The 19536-nt window shown below is 35.7% G+C and overlaps 1 protein-coding gene across 1 annotated transcript; it reads left to right on the forward strand.

The window, feature by feature from the left end:
• Positions 1–17533: 17533 nt before the first annotated feature.
• LOC115956696 lies at positions 17534–17998 on the forward strand. The gene has a single exon (XM_031075004.1). It carries the CDS (start codon positions 17534–17536, stop codon positions 17996–17998), a length of 465 nt encoding a protein of 154 aa, XP_030930864.1.
• The last annotated feature ends 1538 nt before the right edge of the window (positions 17999–19536 follow it).

Consider the following 19536-nt stretch of genomic DNA (forward strand, 5'->3'; position numbering starts at 1 on the left):
TAAATGATATTTGTGGAGAAAGATTGATTTACATATTTTTATTGTTTAAAAATCATTGTTATTATTTTGATGTTAATGTGAATATTTTCTCTTTTGGTGTTTTTATTAATGGGTTTTTTTAGTTTGGAGAATCAATTATTGGGTGATATTCAATTTTGTTATTTCGTATAACTTGTTTAATTGTGATCCAAATTTTTATTCGTATTTGCATGATTGCGGAATTTACGGTGTATATGAAAGTTTATAATAGTTCTATCAACATTTTTTATCCAATATTTGGGTTAGAATTTTCTATATTCATCTTTAACTTATATACAACTGTAGGGATAAGGGCCCAAAATTGTGTATATTGGGCCTTGTGTTTTGGCCGAGGACATTGATTGATCCGAGGACGAATAAGCAAATGTGAGGGTGTTAAGTTCAAAGTCTCATGAGTAACGTGCAAGCGAAAAGGTTGGGAAAGGTGGTTCGAGGAGGATTGTCTCCTCGGATAAACGAAGCACAGATCGAATGTATGTTTTATCACTCAAAGTGACCTTCCAAGAAATGCCACTGAGAGGGACGTGCCTTATGAACATACTGGAAGAATGGGAGCTCAGAAATATCTAAGGAAAAGTTGCTACCACTGCATTTAATACTCTGCAGCTAACTTTCTGACTGCATTAATGTGGAGAAGACCCTTGAACAATGCTGCCTTTACTACCTCAGCTCACAGAAGGCCTGAGGGGGTGTCCGATGGGACAGGCACTCAAGTAATGGCTTAAATGATCAACAAGTGTAAGGTCAAGATGATCAAAAGGGAACTATATAATGTAAGAGACCTTCCATGGAAAAAGAATGGAAAAATAGAGAGAAAAAGGACGGTAGCAATCAAAATTGTATTAGTAATCTATTCAACTGATTTATATTGGAACTTACCTCCTCGGACTGTGCCGAGAGTGAATTTATCTAGATCAATCCTTCTTGTTTTTGTTTGATTATCTTTCAAACTCATTCTAGCCGTTGTTCAGCTCATTAAGTCCTAATTCTCTAACCCACTTTTTACAAATTTATTATACTGGATTCACTGGGCCAATATCCCTTTATATTTTGGGTTTGGGCTCCAAAACGTGTCCCTATAACAACCATTTCCTTTCATGTTTCGAATAAAATGTTTTATTTCCGTTTTATGCAAGTGCAAACTCCTAAAAAATAATTACATATTATTTTATGTTCTTATTGGAACTCACTACTAATATGTTATTCAATGAAATTTTCTTAAAAAGTTTTATTTTTCCCATATTTGTATCTCATCATCAAAAAACTTTTACTATCATGTCTTTTTATTTCCTTCACATTAAGAATGATATAAATATTGTAATACTAAAATTTTGTATACCGTAGTATTTTTTAAATAATATATATTATAGTTAAAATAGTTTTTAATAAAGCAAAAGTACAGTCTCAAATTTTATATAATAATCTTTCGATTGTTATATAAATAATTTTAATATATTAAAATATTTTCATGGACCTTTTATATAATATTATTCACTATAAAGAAAATTTTATTCACTATTTGACGAATAATGCCTATGATTTTTGTGGACCTTTTAAAATTTTATGCTAGATTTACTGTATATATAGAATTGAACCATTGTGGTTGTTTGATTAACTAATAGTCATTCGTTTTCAAGTAATTGTACATTTGAACAAAATAAATATATATAACCATTAATATATCTCAAGTATCGCATGAGTTAGTGATTAGTTAAATTTAATTATATGGTTATATTGATTAATGAAATAAAAATAGTTTTTTTTTTTTTGTAACTATGCAGTGCTATGGGAGCACAATAAATTTATGCTCCCTCCTCTCACATGAATAGTAGATTTTACTATAAATTTAAATAGTAGGACAATGTGAGAGAGGGAATACATATTTATTGTGCTCCCAGGACACTACATAATTACTCTTTTAAAAAAAGAATTAGGGTAAATTGCAAATTACACTCCTAAAGTTTGGAAGTATTTGGATTTTATACCTTAAAGTTTCAAATTTTGGATTTTACACTCTGACATTTCAGAATTTGGATTTTATCCGCTAAAGTTTGGGTCTTTGAATTTTACACCCCCAAATTCTGAAACTTTAGGGTATAAACTCCAAAAACCCCCAAACTTTACGAGTCTAAAATCCAAACACCCCTAAAATTTAGGGGGTAAAATCGAAAATCTAAAATACCAGGGTGTAAAATCCAAACATTCTCAAACTTCAGAGAGTAAAATCCAAATTCTGAAACTTCATGTTGTAAATCTGCACACTGCCAAACTTTAAGGGTGTAATTTGCAATTTACCCAAAAAATTAAATTCAACCATGTAATTTGTTGGTCAATGAAATTAAATTGTTGAATTTAAGGTAAAATACTATTTTGGCCTCTAAACTTTATCAAAAGTTTGTTTTCGTCCCTAAACATTAAAAAATTCTTATTTTTCATTCTTAAACTTTATAAAGAGTTTTTTTTTTTTAATAGTTTAGAGACAAAAAATTCTGATTAAAAAAAGAACTTTTTCTAATAATTTAGGGACAAAAGACAAACTTTTCAATAATTTAAAGATAAAAATTTTTATTTTTATTTATTTTGGTCCCTAAAATTTTCCAATAAAAGGACTTCCTTTGCTTGATTCAAAGATCCAAACTATATTTTGTTCACTTGCAATTTCTCATTGTCAACCTATGATCTAAAATTCAAAAATTTAAACTACATTTCGTTCTCTTGCAATTTGTCATTGTCAACCTATGGTCTAGAATTCAAAATTTAAAACTATGTTCACCTAATACCATAAAGGGAGCAAAAATGGCCAAATGCCATATTTGATCAAAATAATTTGTGTTCTATCACTATTTGCGAAATATTTATTAATCTACTATTGTTTTGAAACTTGAGTCTTATATAAAATTCAAGTTTGTGAAAATTAGGTTCCAAAAAAATGTAATACAATATTAAAAGCTAATCTGACATTTTATAATTTAAAAGTTCACGTGTTAATATAAAACTTGAACTCTTAAAGTTGGGGTTCTTTAAAATTTTAAACGGGTAGGAGATAAAGCTCAAATTCCTATGCATACATGCACTCAAATTCCATACATGTACCTCTCTTTTTTTTTTTTTTTCTTTTTTTGATGGCTCTCCTTTCCCCTTCTCTTTTTGATGGCTCTCCTACTCTCTTGCAGAGTCAGATCTCACCAACCAAGAGACTAAGAGTCCGTTTAAATACAACTTATTTTTATTAAAATTAAAAATTGAAAACTGAGAACATTGAAGTAAAATAATTTTTAAATATGTAAATAATGCCGTGTGATCCATTTTTAATATTTTTTTTCTGATGAATAGTATACAAAATAGTAGTGAACAGTGCATTATCTCCTAAAAGCTATTGCACGTGAATCAAAAAAAAATGCAAACGTAACATGGATCCAAACAGTCATTAAATAGGGGGAAAAATGAAAAGTCTTATGCCACATAAAGTGGCACAAAAAAAGTCACAACTCACCCATGTGGCAAGTTGTGATGGGTGGAAAGGTGTCCCACCACCACTCTTTCACCAACCACAATTCGCTACATGGACAAGTTGTGACTTTTTCTGTGTCATTTGATGTGGCACTCGAAAAACTAAAGGAAAAATAATCGGTAGAAAAGTGAAGTTCCACCCATTGTTATGTAAGCATCAATTATAAAATCCGAAACCACCGGGCATAGTTGCCCAAGTGGTACCCGATTCTTCAAGTAACCTTAAGCTCGGGGGTTCGATCCCCCGAATAAACAATTACCCAGCTAAAAAAAAAAAATTATAAAATCCGAAAAATCAAAGCAGGGCATTTATTCAATGATGCAAATTACAACGTTTTTAACATCCCATTTTAAGCTTGCCCATGATTTGAGTTACTAATTGATACCACAACAACAGAATAAGAGGAACAAATTTTACAGTGCATCCCAGAAATTTAATTACAAATCCTCCTCTTGTTGATGGCCAAATAAGCCCCTTTCCAAAACCCAGTCTTCTATCATTGCTTGTGAACTCAATGACTGGTCAGTAGGCACAAGATGCCCAGCCCCCCAAACCACAACTTGACTTAAACTCCTCCATTTCCGCACAAACCCTGCAAGCCCTCCATTTACCTTCCAAACCTTCCTCTCTGCCTTGGAAAAATTACCAATTCCCTCCATTTCATTGTCTTTACCCAAGCCTCAGTTGAAACCACACCACCCCTCGGTGGCAAGTGTGGTCTTTGAAGACATGTGATCATTAGACTAAACAAGTCAAAGACTGAGCTGACAGCTAACTACTCCTCTGATTGACACGAGAGTAACGGAGAGAGAGAGAGGAGTTCAGGGAGTTGGTGGTAGATCTTTGAATTATGGTGCACTTTCCTTATTCTTGCTTTTTATGAACCCGAGATTTACATTAAAGGGACTAGAGTTTCATGGACTTCAGTTGCACGTGGATTTTCTAATTAAAAAATGCTACATTAATGGATGTCATACATTTTCAAAGAACTCCAATTTTTTGAAACTCGTACTATATGTAAAATTCGAGTTTCAAAATAGTAAATTATTAAATATTTTATAAATAGTGATAAATTGTTAAATATTTTATTTAAACATAGTGTTTAGTCATTTTTACCCTATGGTAGAATTTTCTTTACTAGTCATAAAACTAACATCTTCTCCCAAAAAAAAAAGAAAAAAAGGTCATAAAACTAGTACACTGAGCATTAGCAATGGGGATTGTATAAAAGTTCTATTTTTCCATCTAAAAACCTGTTTTATTTATTATACCAACTCACTTTACAATACACCATATATTAAAATAATGTGATCCAACATGATATTTTATAATGTCTCTATTATCAATAATTAATTATTCAAAATTTCTTGTGAAATTTTGCAATATTTTTATGATGTAAAATAATAGAATATTGAAATATGTCTACTTGATATTGTAGACTATTATGAATCATTTCATTATAGTCCTTGACTTGACCATATCCATCATGATGTAGCCTATTCTGATAGGTACATTGTTGGACTATGATGGAAATGAGGTGCAAGTTAAAATTGCTCAAACTATGGAAGATAATAAGGGCTAGTCTTTCGATGGTTAGTGTATAATAATCTTAGAAGTCCTTCCATAATGAGATTCACGCACGTTGAGTGTTGGCCTTGATAAATCTATTGTATCATTGCCAATAACTTGGCCTTCTATAAGAGGTGTTGTCATTATAATCCATGCGTTAGTATAGAGTTACAAAAGTAATGACACGTTCATGAACTTATTAATTAATAAATCTAATTAATGAAGTTATTTATTTATGAATGTAACATATCTGTTATATAAATTGTTATTACGATATAAAAGATTTTATGGCTGGTCATGTCCTTTCTAAATATTATAAATATTGTCAATGCCACACTTGTAATGGGTGTGAGAAGAGGAAAGAAAGCTCTTATTAATCCTGACTAGCTGGGGAGAGCATTCTAATTGCTTGTGAAGTCCTTGAATAATATAATTTAGTATGTAAATTTCTCACGTCTTATTGTTGATTTTTATTACATATGCACATGATATAATTGTTAATTAATAGATGTACTATATTTGTTTCTCTTGAATTATTACTTTTTAAGTATAATTCCTAGAGTCACAAGCGTGTAGGCTATGCTTATATTTATGATGACTTGTCTTTATCTTTATATATATATATGTGGTTAAATATTTCCCTGTTATCATATGTGATATTGTTGTGTAATATGTTAGGAATATAATAAATAGTTATTGATAAATGGTTGCAACAAATGCAACATAGCATTGCTAATAGTATTAGATAAGTATCATTTATCTTTTTTATTTAATTTTAAGTTTTGTAGTAGGTGTTAGATTTCTCTATATCTGAAATTATAAGTTAATATAGCTTTCATTAGTTTGAAGCTCAAACATGATGACACCCCTTCAGATAATCACTGATAGGCCAAAAACGTATTGGCCCCTTGTGATGAATTAATTGATTAATTAGCCAAGTTTATTAATTAATCAAATTAACATGCAAACGCGTGGTAACACAAACAAATCACCAATTAAACTAAGTACAACGGAAAATAAATTGACACGGTAATTTGTTTACAAATGGGGAAAACCAACACGGCAAAAATCCCACCAAGTGATTTTAAGGTCACCACTTCCGAAATTCCACTATTATCACAACAAGCAGTTACAAGTTTAATGTTCAATTAGTGTATAAAACACCTTGAACGTTTAGACCCCCAATTCACAAATTACCAATTCAAGCTTATTATCAAACAATATATGTGCGAAACATGAACATAAGCTAAAAACAGAATTGATAAAACAATCTAAACCAAATAAAATCACAATCACAGTAGAAATTAAATGGCAAAGATTAAGGGAAGAAAGATGCAAACACAAGGACAACACAGCGACGTGTTATCGAAGAGGAAACCGAAGCCTTCGGCGTAAAACCTCTCCGCTGCCCTCCAAACGGTCAATAATCCACTAAAGAATGAAGTTGGGATACATGAACAGTAGAAGACCCTCCAAGTCTAATCTATCCAGTGTACCTAAACCCTCCAAGCTTTTTACTCCAATGAGGTTACGCTAAACCTTTGTCTTCTTTAGCTTACTAGATTCCGTTGTAACTCATAGCATCAACCAATATCAATTAGTCCCTTCCTAATTGCTTCTTAAGCACCAAATAGCCTCCTCACAGATATGGGTATGGTGAGAAAAGGTTTTGGCTAATGTACCTCTCAAGGATTTAATAATGGAGAGAGTGAGAGTAGAGGAATATGAAGAATCAAAGGATAAAGATTGTGGATGAGTCAATCTTGTTTTCCTTTAGGGTTTCTCTCTCAAAATTCTCTCTTGAAACTCTCCACATTTTGTGGGTATAAGAGGTATTCATACTGATGTGTGAATGGAATGCGAAGAGTCAGTTTTTCCCAAACAGAGTGGATTGGAAACTTGGCCTTGCGACTTGACTGAGTCACGAGTCCAAGCCACGAGTTAACTAAATGGCCAGAATGGACTTTTTGTCCTGTAGTGCTCCAGCTGGCGTGACTATTTAGCTCCTTTGCATGCTTCACTCGTGTGCATCCTTTGGCGACTTACAAGTCGCGAGCAAGCCGCGAGTCCCTTACTGAGTGCACAATCTTGAACTTTTCTTCACACTCTCCCACACACTACCCTTACATGATTCCCACCTAAATACAGGGTTTCTAAATGCTGAATTACAAGCAAATTTGGTACGGAATAAAGCCAACAAGATGGTTCATTAAATTCAACCTTACACAAGTAAAGGAATCTCAATACCTTATACCAACCTACAGTTAAACCCTTACCCCAATACCCAATTAGACTTGTTCTGCAGTGACAATTTCTCCTTTTGATGCACAGCTTCCAATACGCGACTAACCAATTACGCAGATCCCAGTACGCGACTTCAATCATCAACTAGAAAAGGTTGTTGGCTGCAAAGTTCTTCAGTTCATCCCAATGATGAAGATAAAAAAGATGCTTGGTCACAAAACCCTAAGATGCTTGGTCACAAAACCCTACGATGCACAAACACAGCAATTTCTTCACAAGAATGATGAACTAGGGCCAAACTGTGTCTCCAGTCACAAATTGCTTGAACAAACTTTTTCAACACTTGTGCAACTTGTGTCTACTTTGACGGCTCTTAAAATAATCCTTTTATATGTCTAGGGTTGTGAGAAAAGAAAATTCAAACACATAATCACGGATTAGAATCAAAATAGAACTAAAATTCTATTTTTCATAAACCTCGACAGATGCCTATCTGTCAAGAAGCTGTCGAGCCACGGGGTTGGAACAGCTCTTCAAGCTCGATAGATGGCTAGTTGTCGAGCTTTAATGACAGGCACTTTTCAGACTTGAATCTTGGACAGACTTGCATGGATACAACACTTGATTTTAAAACACAATTTCTTGAAGTATTAAACACATCCAAAATATACCCAAATACAAGTAAAGTGTGTTTTGTCAAAAAATTAGCCAATTACATAAAATAGTGACATATATTCCTAACAAGTGAATCACATATGTCCTAACAATCTCCCCCTTTGGCAATCCGTGATAAAATCACAACAAACAAATAAGATATGAGAGAAGTCATAAATCACTCAACTCATATTCTCTTGTTGAATACAATAAAATCTATCATAACACAAACTTTAATAAACTTTGCAAGAAGAGAGTTTATGGCAAGAAGACTACCTGTATTTCTAAAACACTTTAAACAAAACTCATCAAGGCATCTTTGTGTGAAACAAAAATAATAGATTGCATACAAGTAATAAGAAGCATGTGCATAAAGAAAGAAAAGAAACAACACATGTAAGGGTAGGTAAAAGAAACATACATCAACATATAAAGAAGATAAGTACAATGTATGTCAATAATGGTCACAAGACCCATGTACAAGAATAAATGTATCTAATATAGAGAAAAGAAAAAGATACATGTAATCCTCACTACATCCCTCAGATATCAACACTCCCCCCAACAAAAATGTCTTATACTAACTCTCCCCCTAAAAATGACTACTCTCATATCCAAAACTACTCCATATTTTTGTCACGAGTGACAAAGGGTAAGAGTGTCAAGTATACATCTCATCGGTAGAGCTAGCATCATCATCATCATCATCATCATCATCATCGTCATCATCATCATCGTCATCACCATTGTCATCACCCTCATCCTCAGAATTAGAAGCCACTGAAAAAGGTGGAGGAGAAGCCTCAGGAGCAAAGCCACCCATGACCGCCTACCGTCGTGCTATACGGCCAACACAAACGTTCACCTGATACAACTCTATAGAGAGTGTATCAAGGAGAGCATCCATGCACTAAAACTACACCATGATGTCCTCGAGTGACACATCGCTCGTAGAAGAGGAGGGAGCAGATGTGGATGGAGCCGAATGGGAGGGTGAATTTATTCTAGTTGCTATGCATATCCTAAATAGAAGTCTCACTAAAGCATCAGGGAAAACACATCATGAGTTGTTAATTGGTAAGAGCTAGCTTATTTCATAAAAGGATGTATTGCTTATGTTTCATTTCTTATTCTAATAAGGATAAACTGTTATATGAAATAAAAAAGAGTGTTATGGCAGGTTACTCACAAAGGTCTAGAGGATATAGGTTTATATGATCTTAAAAGTCAAGTTATTTTGGAAATCTAAAATTCTTGGAGGATCATTTTGAAATTGAGGGTGTCGATGATTTTCAAAAGATAATTTTGGAAGAACGAAGAGATATAGAGTTGATAATGGTAAAAGCTATAGATCCAACGCCTTTGAAAGAAAGTACTTGAATTTCTGTGGGATTTTATATGTTTAATATTATCATCTTTATAATAGTGAAAACTATTAGAAGACACTAATCTTTAAAAAAAAAAAAAAAATGGTGTCCTAGATACTAATAAAAAGACACAAAGGGGTGAAAGTTGTTGGATGCAAATCAATTTTAAAAAAAAGAGGGATGTTTTAGGAAAATTGGAAAGGTTCAAAGCTGGATTAGTGGCCAAAGCTTATACTCAAGAATATAGAGTAAGATTCATGCTTTTTTTTTTTTTTTTTTTTTTTTTTTTTTGTATTCTTTGATTTTGAACTTTATCGGATTGATATAAAGACTTCATCTTTAAACGGTGATCTTAAAGAAGATGTTTATATAGAAAAACCCAAGGGTTTTATTCCAAAATGAGATGAGAATTGAGTATGCACGTCAGAAAATGATATGGGTTAAAAGAATCTTACATATTTGTGAAGAAAGTTTCTACTATTCTTGATATTTCTACACCATATGTGGATATATTCTTTCGGTGGCAATTGATATTGAGATGCTTGTTGTAGTCAAACAATGGCTATTCAAATTTTGAAAAGGACCTCAATGAAGCATCATATATTTTGGGCATTAAAATTAAACGAGACTAGATGAATAAAAATTTTAGTTTCTCCCAAGAAAAATATATCAATATGAAAAATATTTTACGATTGACTGTTTAAGTGGGAGGTTTCCCTATCATAATTTTCAATCATTTTTTTTTTGAAATTGTCAGGAAAACAAAATTTGGTTGACCCTTTTTCCAAAGGCTTGTCTTTTGTGTTATTGAAAGCACAAGAATTTAGAATAAGGTCATGTTAGGCCAAGTGGGAGACTGTTAGAATAATGTGGCCCAACATGATATTTTATGATGTCTCTATTATCAATAATTAGTTATTCAAAATTTCTTGTGAAATTTTACAATATTTTTATGATGTAAAATATTAGAATATTGAAATATGTCTGCTTGATATTGTAGACTAAGATTATGAATCATTTCATTATAGTCCTTGACTTGACCATATCCATCATGATGTAGCCTATTCTAATAGGTACATTGTTGGACCGTGATGGAAAGGAGGTGCAGGTAAAATTGCTCAGACTATGGAAGACAATAAGTGCTAGTATTTCGATGGTTAGTACATAATAATCTCGAAAGTCCTTCCATGATGAGACTTATGCACGTTGAGTGTTGGCCTTAATGAATCTATTGTGTGATTGCCAGTAATTTGGCCTCCTATGAGAGGTGTTGTCATTATAGTTGCAGGGACGTAGAATTTGTTCCCCAAGGAGTTCTGCACGGTTTCTTACTCGGACTATTTAAACAGCATAAGTAAAAGAAAACAACAAGGGAAAAAAACCTCCACAATGGGAAACTCAAGCAATCCAAGGAGTTCTGCACGGATTCTTACTCGAACTATTTAAACAGCATAAGTAAAAGAAAACAACAAGGGAAAAAACATCCACAATGGGAAACTCAAGCAATTGATTTCTCTAAACTCATGTATTACAACTTCAAGTTAGATATTACAATAGATAACTCTCATGTTACCGTGGTGTTATCTTTTCTCTCTCCCTCTCTTTGGTTGATTTTTCTTCTTTTTCTTTCCTTTTTTCATATCCCTATTCCTTTATCTCTCCTCCCCCTTCTATAGTTTCAATCCTTGCTCTTATCACTACAACTATCTTGTTGCCTACCAGAGCCTTAAGGATATTTTTCTCAACTCTATCGGATTCCTCCCTTCTCTTATCCGAACTCTGACTTTTGGGGGTTGTTGGTACTGTTCAGGCTGTCTCACTTGCATTTAATGTGGCAAAGGTGAGGTAAGAACCTCATCACTGATGCGGAGGTAAAGATCTTCAACCTTCTTGCATGTTCTAGAACCTTCCCGTGGTTCCAGGAATCTCCTGGTAATCACACATAGATCACCCATGCACCATACCTCGGGTAAGGTGGCACCTTACCATCTCCACGGGAACTAATCTTTTGTGTCACTCATTTTTTCCGTGATACTTGGGATAATCCAGCTATTCTCCTTTTGTGGTTCATTATCCGCTAAGCTTTCCTTTCAAAACATAGGCCAGGCCCAATTCTTTCCCATGGCCCAATTGCTTCTTGGGCTTTAGGCCCAGGAGGTGACTGTTCCACTCCTCACAATAGTGATTCTGGATATGAACGATAGATGAATTCATGCGTTAGTATGGAGTTACAAAAGTAATGACATGTTAATGAACTTATTCATTAATGAATCTAATTAATGAAGTTGTTTATTAGTGAATGTAACATATCTGTTACATGGATTGTTATTACAATAGAAAAGATTTTATGGCTGGTCATGTCCTTTTTTAATATTATAAATATTGTCATGGCCACACTTGCAAGGGGTGTGAGAAGAGGAAAGAAATCTTTTATTAATCCTGACCAGCTGGGGAGAGCATTGTAATTGTTTATGAGGTCCTTGAATAATATAACTTAGTATATAAATTTCTCAAATCTTATTGTTGATTTTTTTTTAATACAAGATAGAATTTCTATTCTAGTTTAATCTAAGTGTATATATGTGTGAAACTCCCTCCTAGAGACTTGAACCCCAGCCCTTGCCCCCCACACCCCACATGATATAATTGTTAATTGATAGATGTATTACATTTGTTTCTCTTGAATTATTACTTTTTAAGTATAATTCCTACACCCTACATCCTAGTTTTTATTTTTACATACAACAGATTAAAATAATATAATTAAACCATAAAATAATATAACAAACCAACTATCACTAATTTCGATCTCAGCCACCCATTGCCACCGTAGAGCAACTTAATAACTCCACCCAGTGGGTTTTAGTTAGCTCAACTGGTAAAGTCTCTGATGGTTGTATAAGAGATCTGGGGTTCAATCCCCGCCTACATCAAAAACTGATTGGTGTCTTGGTCTGATGATAAAGAGTTATTATCAGAAGCGGACGCCATATGTTGAAACTTTCTCTCAAAAAAAAAAACTCCACCCACCACCACCGCCGATCAATTCAAACCCAATACAAAACCCAAAACCACCAAACACCTAAATTGAAAATCAACAAACACCCAAACCTAAAGTGAACCCATCTCTGCCACCATCAAACACCAAACGCCAAATGCCAAAACCTAAAAATCAACCAACCCTTAGTGAACCCATCTCCACCACCACCACAACAACCTTCCGTCGCCACCACCATGAACCTGTAGATACACTAAGTACCTATAACAAAAAAATCAAAGCAAAACCAAAACCTAAACCCAAACCCAATCTAAGAGAATTGGAGTGGAGAAAAAGAGAAAATTGGAGTTGATCATCACCACAACAAAAAAAATCAAAGCAAAACCCAAACCCAATCCGATCTCGCCACCACCATGTCGTCCACGCCAATCGTCCACGCAATCGACGTCAATCTCCAGTTTGCACCACCACTGCGCCGCCCGATCCAGCCAACCCACTGCCACCCAAACTCCAAACCAATCCAACCATCCTTTAAAACACAGCAACTACAGTAAGAAAAAAAAAGAACAAAGTTGATAGAGAGAAGAAGGGACTGACCACACACACACAGAGAAGACAGGAAAAAAAATGAAGAGTCAGAGAAAGAGGAGTTTTGGGGGAGAGAGAGAAGTCTATAGCGTGATTAAAGTGAGAGAGAAAGAGGAGATTTTGGATAAGAAAACAGAGTGATGGATGTTGAACTCTCTACGCCAACTTAACGAAGCAATGAAGAAGAGGACGAAATACACCGCAGTGTAAAGAAGGTTAAAGAAAGCAATGAAGCTAGAAGCTTCACACAGCCAAGGAAACTCATTAGCTAGTGGGATAGCCTTGTGGGAGATATTCCTAGAGCTTATGAACAAGCTTTCAGATTTGACAAGGATTGGGAGGAAGAGTATGAGTCTGATACTGAACTTGAACCTTTGCTGGAGTGTATGGCTGAGGTGAAATTATCTAAGGAAACAAAGGCTCGCATTAGGGCGCCGTGGTCCAAGGCATTGATAATGAAAGTGTATAGTAGATTAGTCGGATTCAACTATCTCACTTTCAAAATCAATACATTATGGAAACCAAAGGCAAAGATGGACTGTGTGAATTTGGGTCGTGATTTCTTCCTAATCAGATTCAATTGTAACGAGGATTATGATCATGTGCTCCGTGAGGCTCCGTGGTTCATTGGGGAGCATTTCCTAGCTATTATGCCGTGGGAACCAGACTTCAAAGCCTCTGAAGCAAAGCTTTCTTCAGTTGCTGTTTGGGTAAGACTTCTTGAGCTGCCAATAGAATTTTATAATGCCTCAGTTATAAAAGAGATAGGTAGCATGAAAGGACCGGTACTCTGCATAGACTCCTATACAACTTTAGAAACTAGAGGTGGTTATGCGAGATTATGTGTTCAGATAAACTTGGAGAAACCTCTTATCACTTCTATCCGAGTGGGTAGGCTGGTGTAACGTGTAATGTACAAAGGTGTATCTTCACTTTGTTTAAGCTATGATCGTCTCGGGGGATGGCTATAGCTCACATGGGGAACCACCCAACTTTGAAACTGATCCAACTCATGGCCCCAATGTAGAGGTGCGACGTGCTACTTTGCAGCAAGGAGGAGATTATGGGTATTCTGAAGTACATGATAATATGGAAGCTAGAGTGGGCAGCTTCCAAAAGCCTTTTGAGGAGGATGGGATGGAGTATGGTGGAGTCAGCGATAATGAATGCTAATCCACCTGAAATCGAGGTACCTCTAAACCATTTTGTCAAAATGAATATATTATTATGGAATTGTAGAGGAGCTCTTAATGTTGATTTCAAAAGAAGAATATTTGAAATGACTATTAATTAGCGCCCTTCTATTTTGGTTGTGACGAAGATGGGGGTCAATGGAGGCAGAGCCGAAAAAATAATTGAAGGCTTGCCATTTGACGGATACAATACCACGGATACAATCGACTACGCCGGGGGACTATAGATACTCTGGAAAACGGAGGATGTGGATGTTTCTCCCCTTTTAACCACTGAGCAGGAGATTCATGCTTCTATTAAGGTGTGTTCTTCTAATCTAATCTGGCTTATGTCTACAATTTATGCTAGTCCTCGGTTAGCTGAAAGAAGAATTTTATGGGATAATTTAAAAATTGTGGCTCACCTCCATAATTTACCTTGGCTTATGTTGGGGATTTTAATAAAGTTCTGTGTGGAGAGGATAAGTTTGGGGGAAATCAAGTAAACCTAAATAGAACTCTTGAGTCCAAGGGGTGCTTAGATGAGTGTAATATGATAGACTTGGGTTTTGCAGGGCCTAAATAGACGTGGACGAACCGTAGGCCCATCTCAAGCCTTATTTTGGAAAGAATTGACAGGTGTTTTGCCAACCCAATGTGGAGGATCCTTTATCCAGAAGCTATAGTAACACATTTACCTAGAACTTTCTCAGATCATTGCCTAGTGCTTATCAAATTATGTAAGTCTAGTGTCAATCATCTAAACAAGCCTTTCCGATTCCAAATGATGTGGCTACTTCATCCGGATTTCCCAAGAGTAGTGCAGCAAGCCTGGGCTAAGGTTAGAGCATTACAAATAGCAACTTCAGATTTTATAGATAAAGCAAAAAAATGGAATGTGGAAGTTTTTGGGAATCTCTTTGCAAAAAAAAAAGAAAAAAAAAGGGGAGAGTGTTGGCAAGACTGAATGGTGTGCAGAAAGCCCTTGCTGATAACCCTTGTGATTATCTGATGGACCTAGAAAATCAACTTGTGTCAGAGTATTCTCTAATTCTCATGCAAGTAGAGGAATTTTGGGCTCTTAAGTCCAAACTTAATAAAGCCACTTTTGGGGATCGAAACACGTCCTTTTTTCATGTCTCCACAATCATGAGGCGTCATAGAAATAAAATAAGATGTATCAAGGACACTGTAGGGAATTGGCTTATGGAGGAAAATAAGGTAAAGGAGTATATCAGGAATGGGTTTAAAAGCTTGTATACCACGAAGTTGACTCTTTCAGCTAGGACCTCGGATGTCTCTACTTTCTCTTGTTGTTTTCTAACATTGGAGGATAGAGCCAAGATAGATTGCGAAGTCACTGTTGAGGAGATCAGATCTAAACTTTGGTGTCTTAAGCCTTTTAAGGCTCCAGGACCCGATGGCCTTCATGCGGGGTTCTACCAACATTTTTGGTTAGAGGTTAGAAGCTTTGTTTGTGAGGAAATTAAAAGAATTTTTGAACATGGAGTGGTGCCGAGTTATCTAAATGAGACACTGATTTCATTGATTCCTAAATGTCAAAACCCGGAATCTTTGAGTAATTACAGGCCCATCAGCTTATATAACTCAATTTACAAAGTGGTTTCAAAGATCATTGTGGCACGTATCAGACCTTATCTTAGTAACTTGATCTCACCTGTGTAGACCGCCTTTGTGCCTGGCCGAAGAGGTATGGATAATGTTCTTATTGCTCAAGAACTTTTCCATGCCTTGGATAAAAAAAAGGGAAGAGCAGGCTTTATGGCTATAAAGCTGGATTTAGAAAAAGCCTATGATAGATTAGAATGGAGCTTCATCCATAGAGCTTTGCAAGCTTTTCAGTTTCCCCTAAAAATCCTTAGGATCATAATGAGCTGCATTACATCTCCTAAAACAGCCATCTTGGTGAAGGGGGGTGCCTTAGAGCCTTTCGAGCCAACGAGGTGCATTAGACAGGGAGACCCCTTATCCCCATACATTTTTATATTATGCATGGAGTATTTAGGCCACCTTATTGAGCAAAAATGTGTGGATGGATCTTGGACCCCTTTGAAGGCCTCTAAGGAAAACTTGGGCTTTCCCACCTTCTTTTCGCGGATGATATCATTTTATTTTGCAAAGTTGACCTTGCTGCCTTTGAAGCAATATTGGAAGTTCTTGAGAAATTTTGTGCAAAGTCCGAGCAAAAATTAGCTCGGAAAAGTCCCGTATATAAAGTTAATCAGGATTTTCTATGGGGCTCCACGAGTGAAAAAAAGAGGATGCACATGGTGGGTTAGAGCAAAATTGTGAGGTCCAAAGAAGAAGGGGGTTTAGGGATACAAGCAGCAAGGGCAAAAAATATATCTTTGCTCTCAAAATTGAATTGGAGGATTACCATGAACAAAATGCTCCGTGGGCTAAGGTGTTACTTAAAAAGTATTGCTCCTCTTCGAGAATGAGGTCGAGGAACCCGGAAAATCTGCCTTCATCACCTAATTGGAAAGCTATCAGCTTGGGGTTTCCCATTTTCATGAAAGGGATTTGTTAGGGAATAGGTAAAGGCCACGGGGTCAGGGCTTGGTTGGATAATTGGATTAATGGTGATTCCCTCCGAGGCATGATTGAAAGACCCTTAAGGCAAGGAGATCAAGGGTTAACAGTGGCTGACTTATGCCATGGTCACGAAAGGAGATGGGATCTCCTTTCCTTTGAGTTGCCGAATTCAATAAAAAAACAAGGTTAAAGCTATTCCAATTCAGTTGTTTGGAAATAGGACTGATTCTATCATGTGGAAGTACTCCAAAGATGGAGATTTCTCCACAAACTCGGCCTACTAGCTAGCCAATGAAGATAGCGCAACTAAAAATCAATTTCAAGGGCAGTGGCTTCTTCCAAAGATTATAAGCTTTCTTTGGCTATGTGTTCATGGTGGTATTCCTGTTAAAAGTGTGCTAGCAGCTAGGGGTATTAATTGTGGTAAGACTTGTCCATTGTGTATTCAGCATGAGGAAACCATTGTTCATCTTCTTCGAGATTCTGAAGTTGCTCGTGACCTATGGTATAGGTTGGGTGTTCCTACCTCACACATAAACTCCTTCAATGAAGACTTTGAGACTTGGCTTAAAATAAATTGTTTAAGCACAATTAGGCACAACACATCTATTCCTTGGAGCACTTTGTTTGTTTTTGTGGTTTGGTGTTTATGGAAGAATAGGAATAAAGTGGTGTTTGAAAACACCATTCCGAATTCCAGGTTGGATAAAGATTGTATTGTTCAAGCAAGGGAGTATTTTTTTCTGTGTGAGTAAAAGCCACCAAGTCTCTTCCAGATTTGCTATCCCTGTCAGATGGACTAAGCCATTAGGTGATTGGCATAAGCTTAACACAGATGCAGCGTCATGTGGAAACCCAGTACCATGGAGATTGGGTTAAGGGGCTTTTGAGATCAATTGGACACACTACTAGTGTCATGGCTGAGTGGTGGGCATTGCGTGACAACCTGAATTTGGCCATTCAATTAGGAATAAGCCAACTAGAAATAGAGCTTGATGCCAAGGTGATTGTGGAGATGCTCAAAAGTACAAACTGTCCTAACAAAAGTTTTACTACTTTACTGTGTGATTGCAGGTGTCTCATGGCCAAGTTCAAGCAGGTTCGGGTGGGGCATGTGTTTAGAGAGGCGAATAAATGTGCCGACCTTTTGGCTAAGAGGGGTTGTCCCTTGATGGAGAATTTTGTTGTGTTTGATACCTCTCCCTCTGATGATTTAAATATATTGCTTGAAGCTTATAGGAATGGGTTGTTTTATTATAGGCATGTTGCCAATATTTTGGCCTCTGTGGCCATTTTGTAATTGCTTTTGTTGTTTATACAAGTACCTGGTTAACCCAAAAAAAAAAAAAAAAAAAAGATTTTTTTTTCCAACCTATGAACAGTTGGTTCTATATGTAAGAACCAATTTTTCACAGGTTGCAAAAATAAATAGAAACCCACACCCGGTTGTAGATGAGGTTTGGCTTGTTGGGTTGTAAAATAGCAACTAGGGGGTGTTTACACCCCCCAATGCTAGTGCTCTAATGACTAAACTCACCCATTTCATATCAATTTAAACTCTAGTTTGTTCCAGTGTTTTCCGATCATTTTGGCTCCTTTTAGATTTTGGTTGGTATTTATATTTGGGAAAGGCGAAAATACATTTTTGGTCCCTACATTTTGGGTCAATTCTTATTTTGGTCCCTAATTTGATTTAGCTACTATTTCAGTCCTTAAAAATAGAAAATCAATTCTATTTTGGTCTTTGCTGTAAACCCACTGACAGAAAACTCATGGCAAACGAAGTGTCGTACTTGTTGACATGGCACTGACGTGGCCATTAAAATATTATTAAAAAATTATTTGGTATTTTTTAAATGCCATGTCAGACTTAAATTAATAAAAAATTAAAACAAAAAAGCCATATCAGAAAATTCAAAAAAAAAAATTAAAAATAAACATTAATCTAATTAAATTAATTTCTCTTTTTACTTTTCTTTTTTTATTTAAAAAGGCCAGATTCTTCAATTGTAATTTTAATTAAAAACAAAACAAAAATTTACCTTTTTGAGTTTTAAAGATTGAAGCTCTCTCTCTCTGCTCACCAAAAATCATCAAAGATTGGTTGGGTAAAATTCTCTCTCTAAACAAACAAAAGCTCTCGTCTAAAGCTCTCTATCTCTCATCAAAATCTCTATCTCTCTCTTTCGTCTTCTCTTTGGGATCTGGGTTTAGAGAAAGAGATGGGCTAAGATCGATGGTAGTGGTTGTGAAGCAGTGGTCGGTCCGGTGGTGGATGGGGGTGGATGGTTGGTTTGATAACTTTGTTGGCGTGGGTTTGTTGATTGATTGGTGGGTTTGGTGATTGGTTCGATGGGTTTGGTGATTGATCAATGGGGTGGGTTTGCTAGGGTGGATCATTAAGGTGGATCGTTGGGGTGGATCGTTGAGGAAGGTTTGCAAGGTTTGCTGGGGTGGATCATTGGGGTGAATCGTTGAGGTGGATCATTTGGGTGGATCGTTGGGGAAGGTTTGCTTGTTCAATTTGCTTGAGATTAGTTTTTCTGGGTTTGAGATTTTTTTGTTTAGGTTGGTTGTGTTGCATTTTTGGATTGATTGGTACTTTAGGGCTTTGGGATTTGATGATTTTACTGGGATTTGAGAAAATAGTGGCCTTGAGATTTATGATTTTGTTTTTGAGCTGAATTTTTTGGGTTTTTTGGTGTGTTTGTTTCCAAAGAAAATTTTTGAGTTTGCTAGTTTGTTTGCTAGGGAAGAACATAAGGTTCATGTTCTGGGGAAAGAAGAAATGTTCTTACAAAAAAAAAAGTAAAATGAAAATTAATTTAATTAGATTAA

This window comes from Quercus lobata, chromosome 8, assembly GCF_001633185.2.
Source record: "Quercus lobata isolate SW786 chromosome 8, ValleyOak3.0 Primary Assembly, whole genome shotgun sequence".
Taxonomy (NCBI): Eukaryota; Viridiplantae; Streptophyta; class Magnoliopsida; order Fagales; family Fagaceae; genus Quercus; species Quercus lobata.

Excerpts from the sequence above, each read along its gene's own strand:
- LOC115956696 (XM_031075004.1), top strand. The coding sequence starts at position 17,534 with ATGCAGCGTCATGTGGAAACCCAGTACCATGGAGATTGGGTTAAGGGG.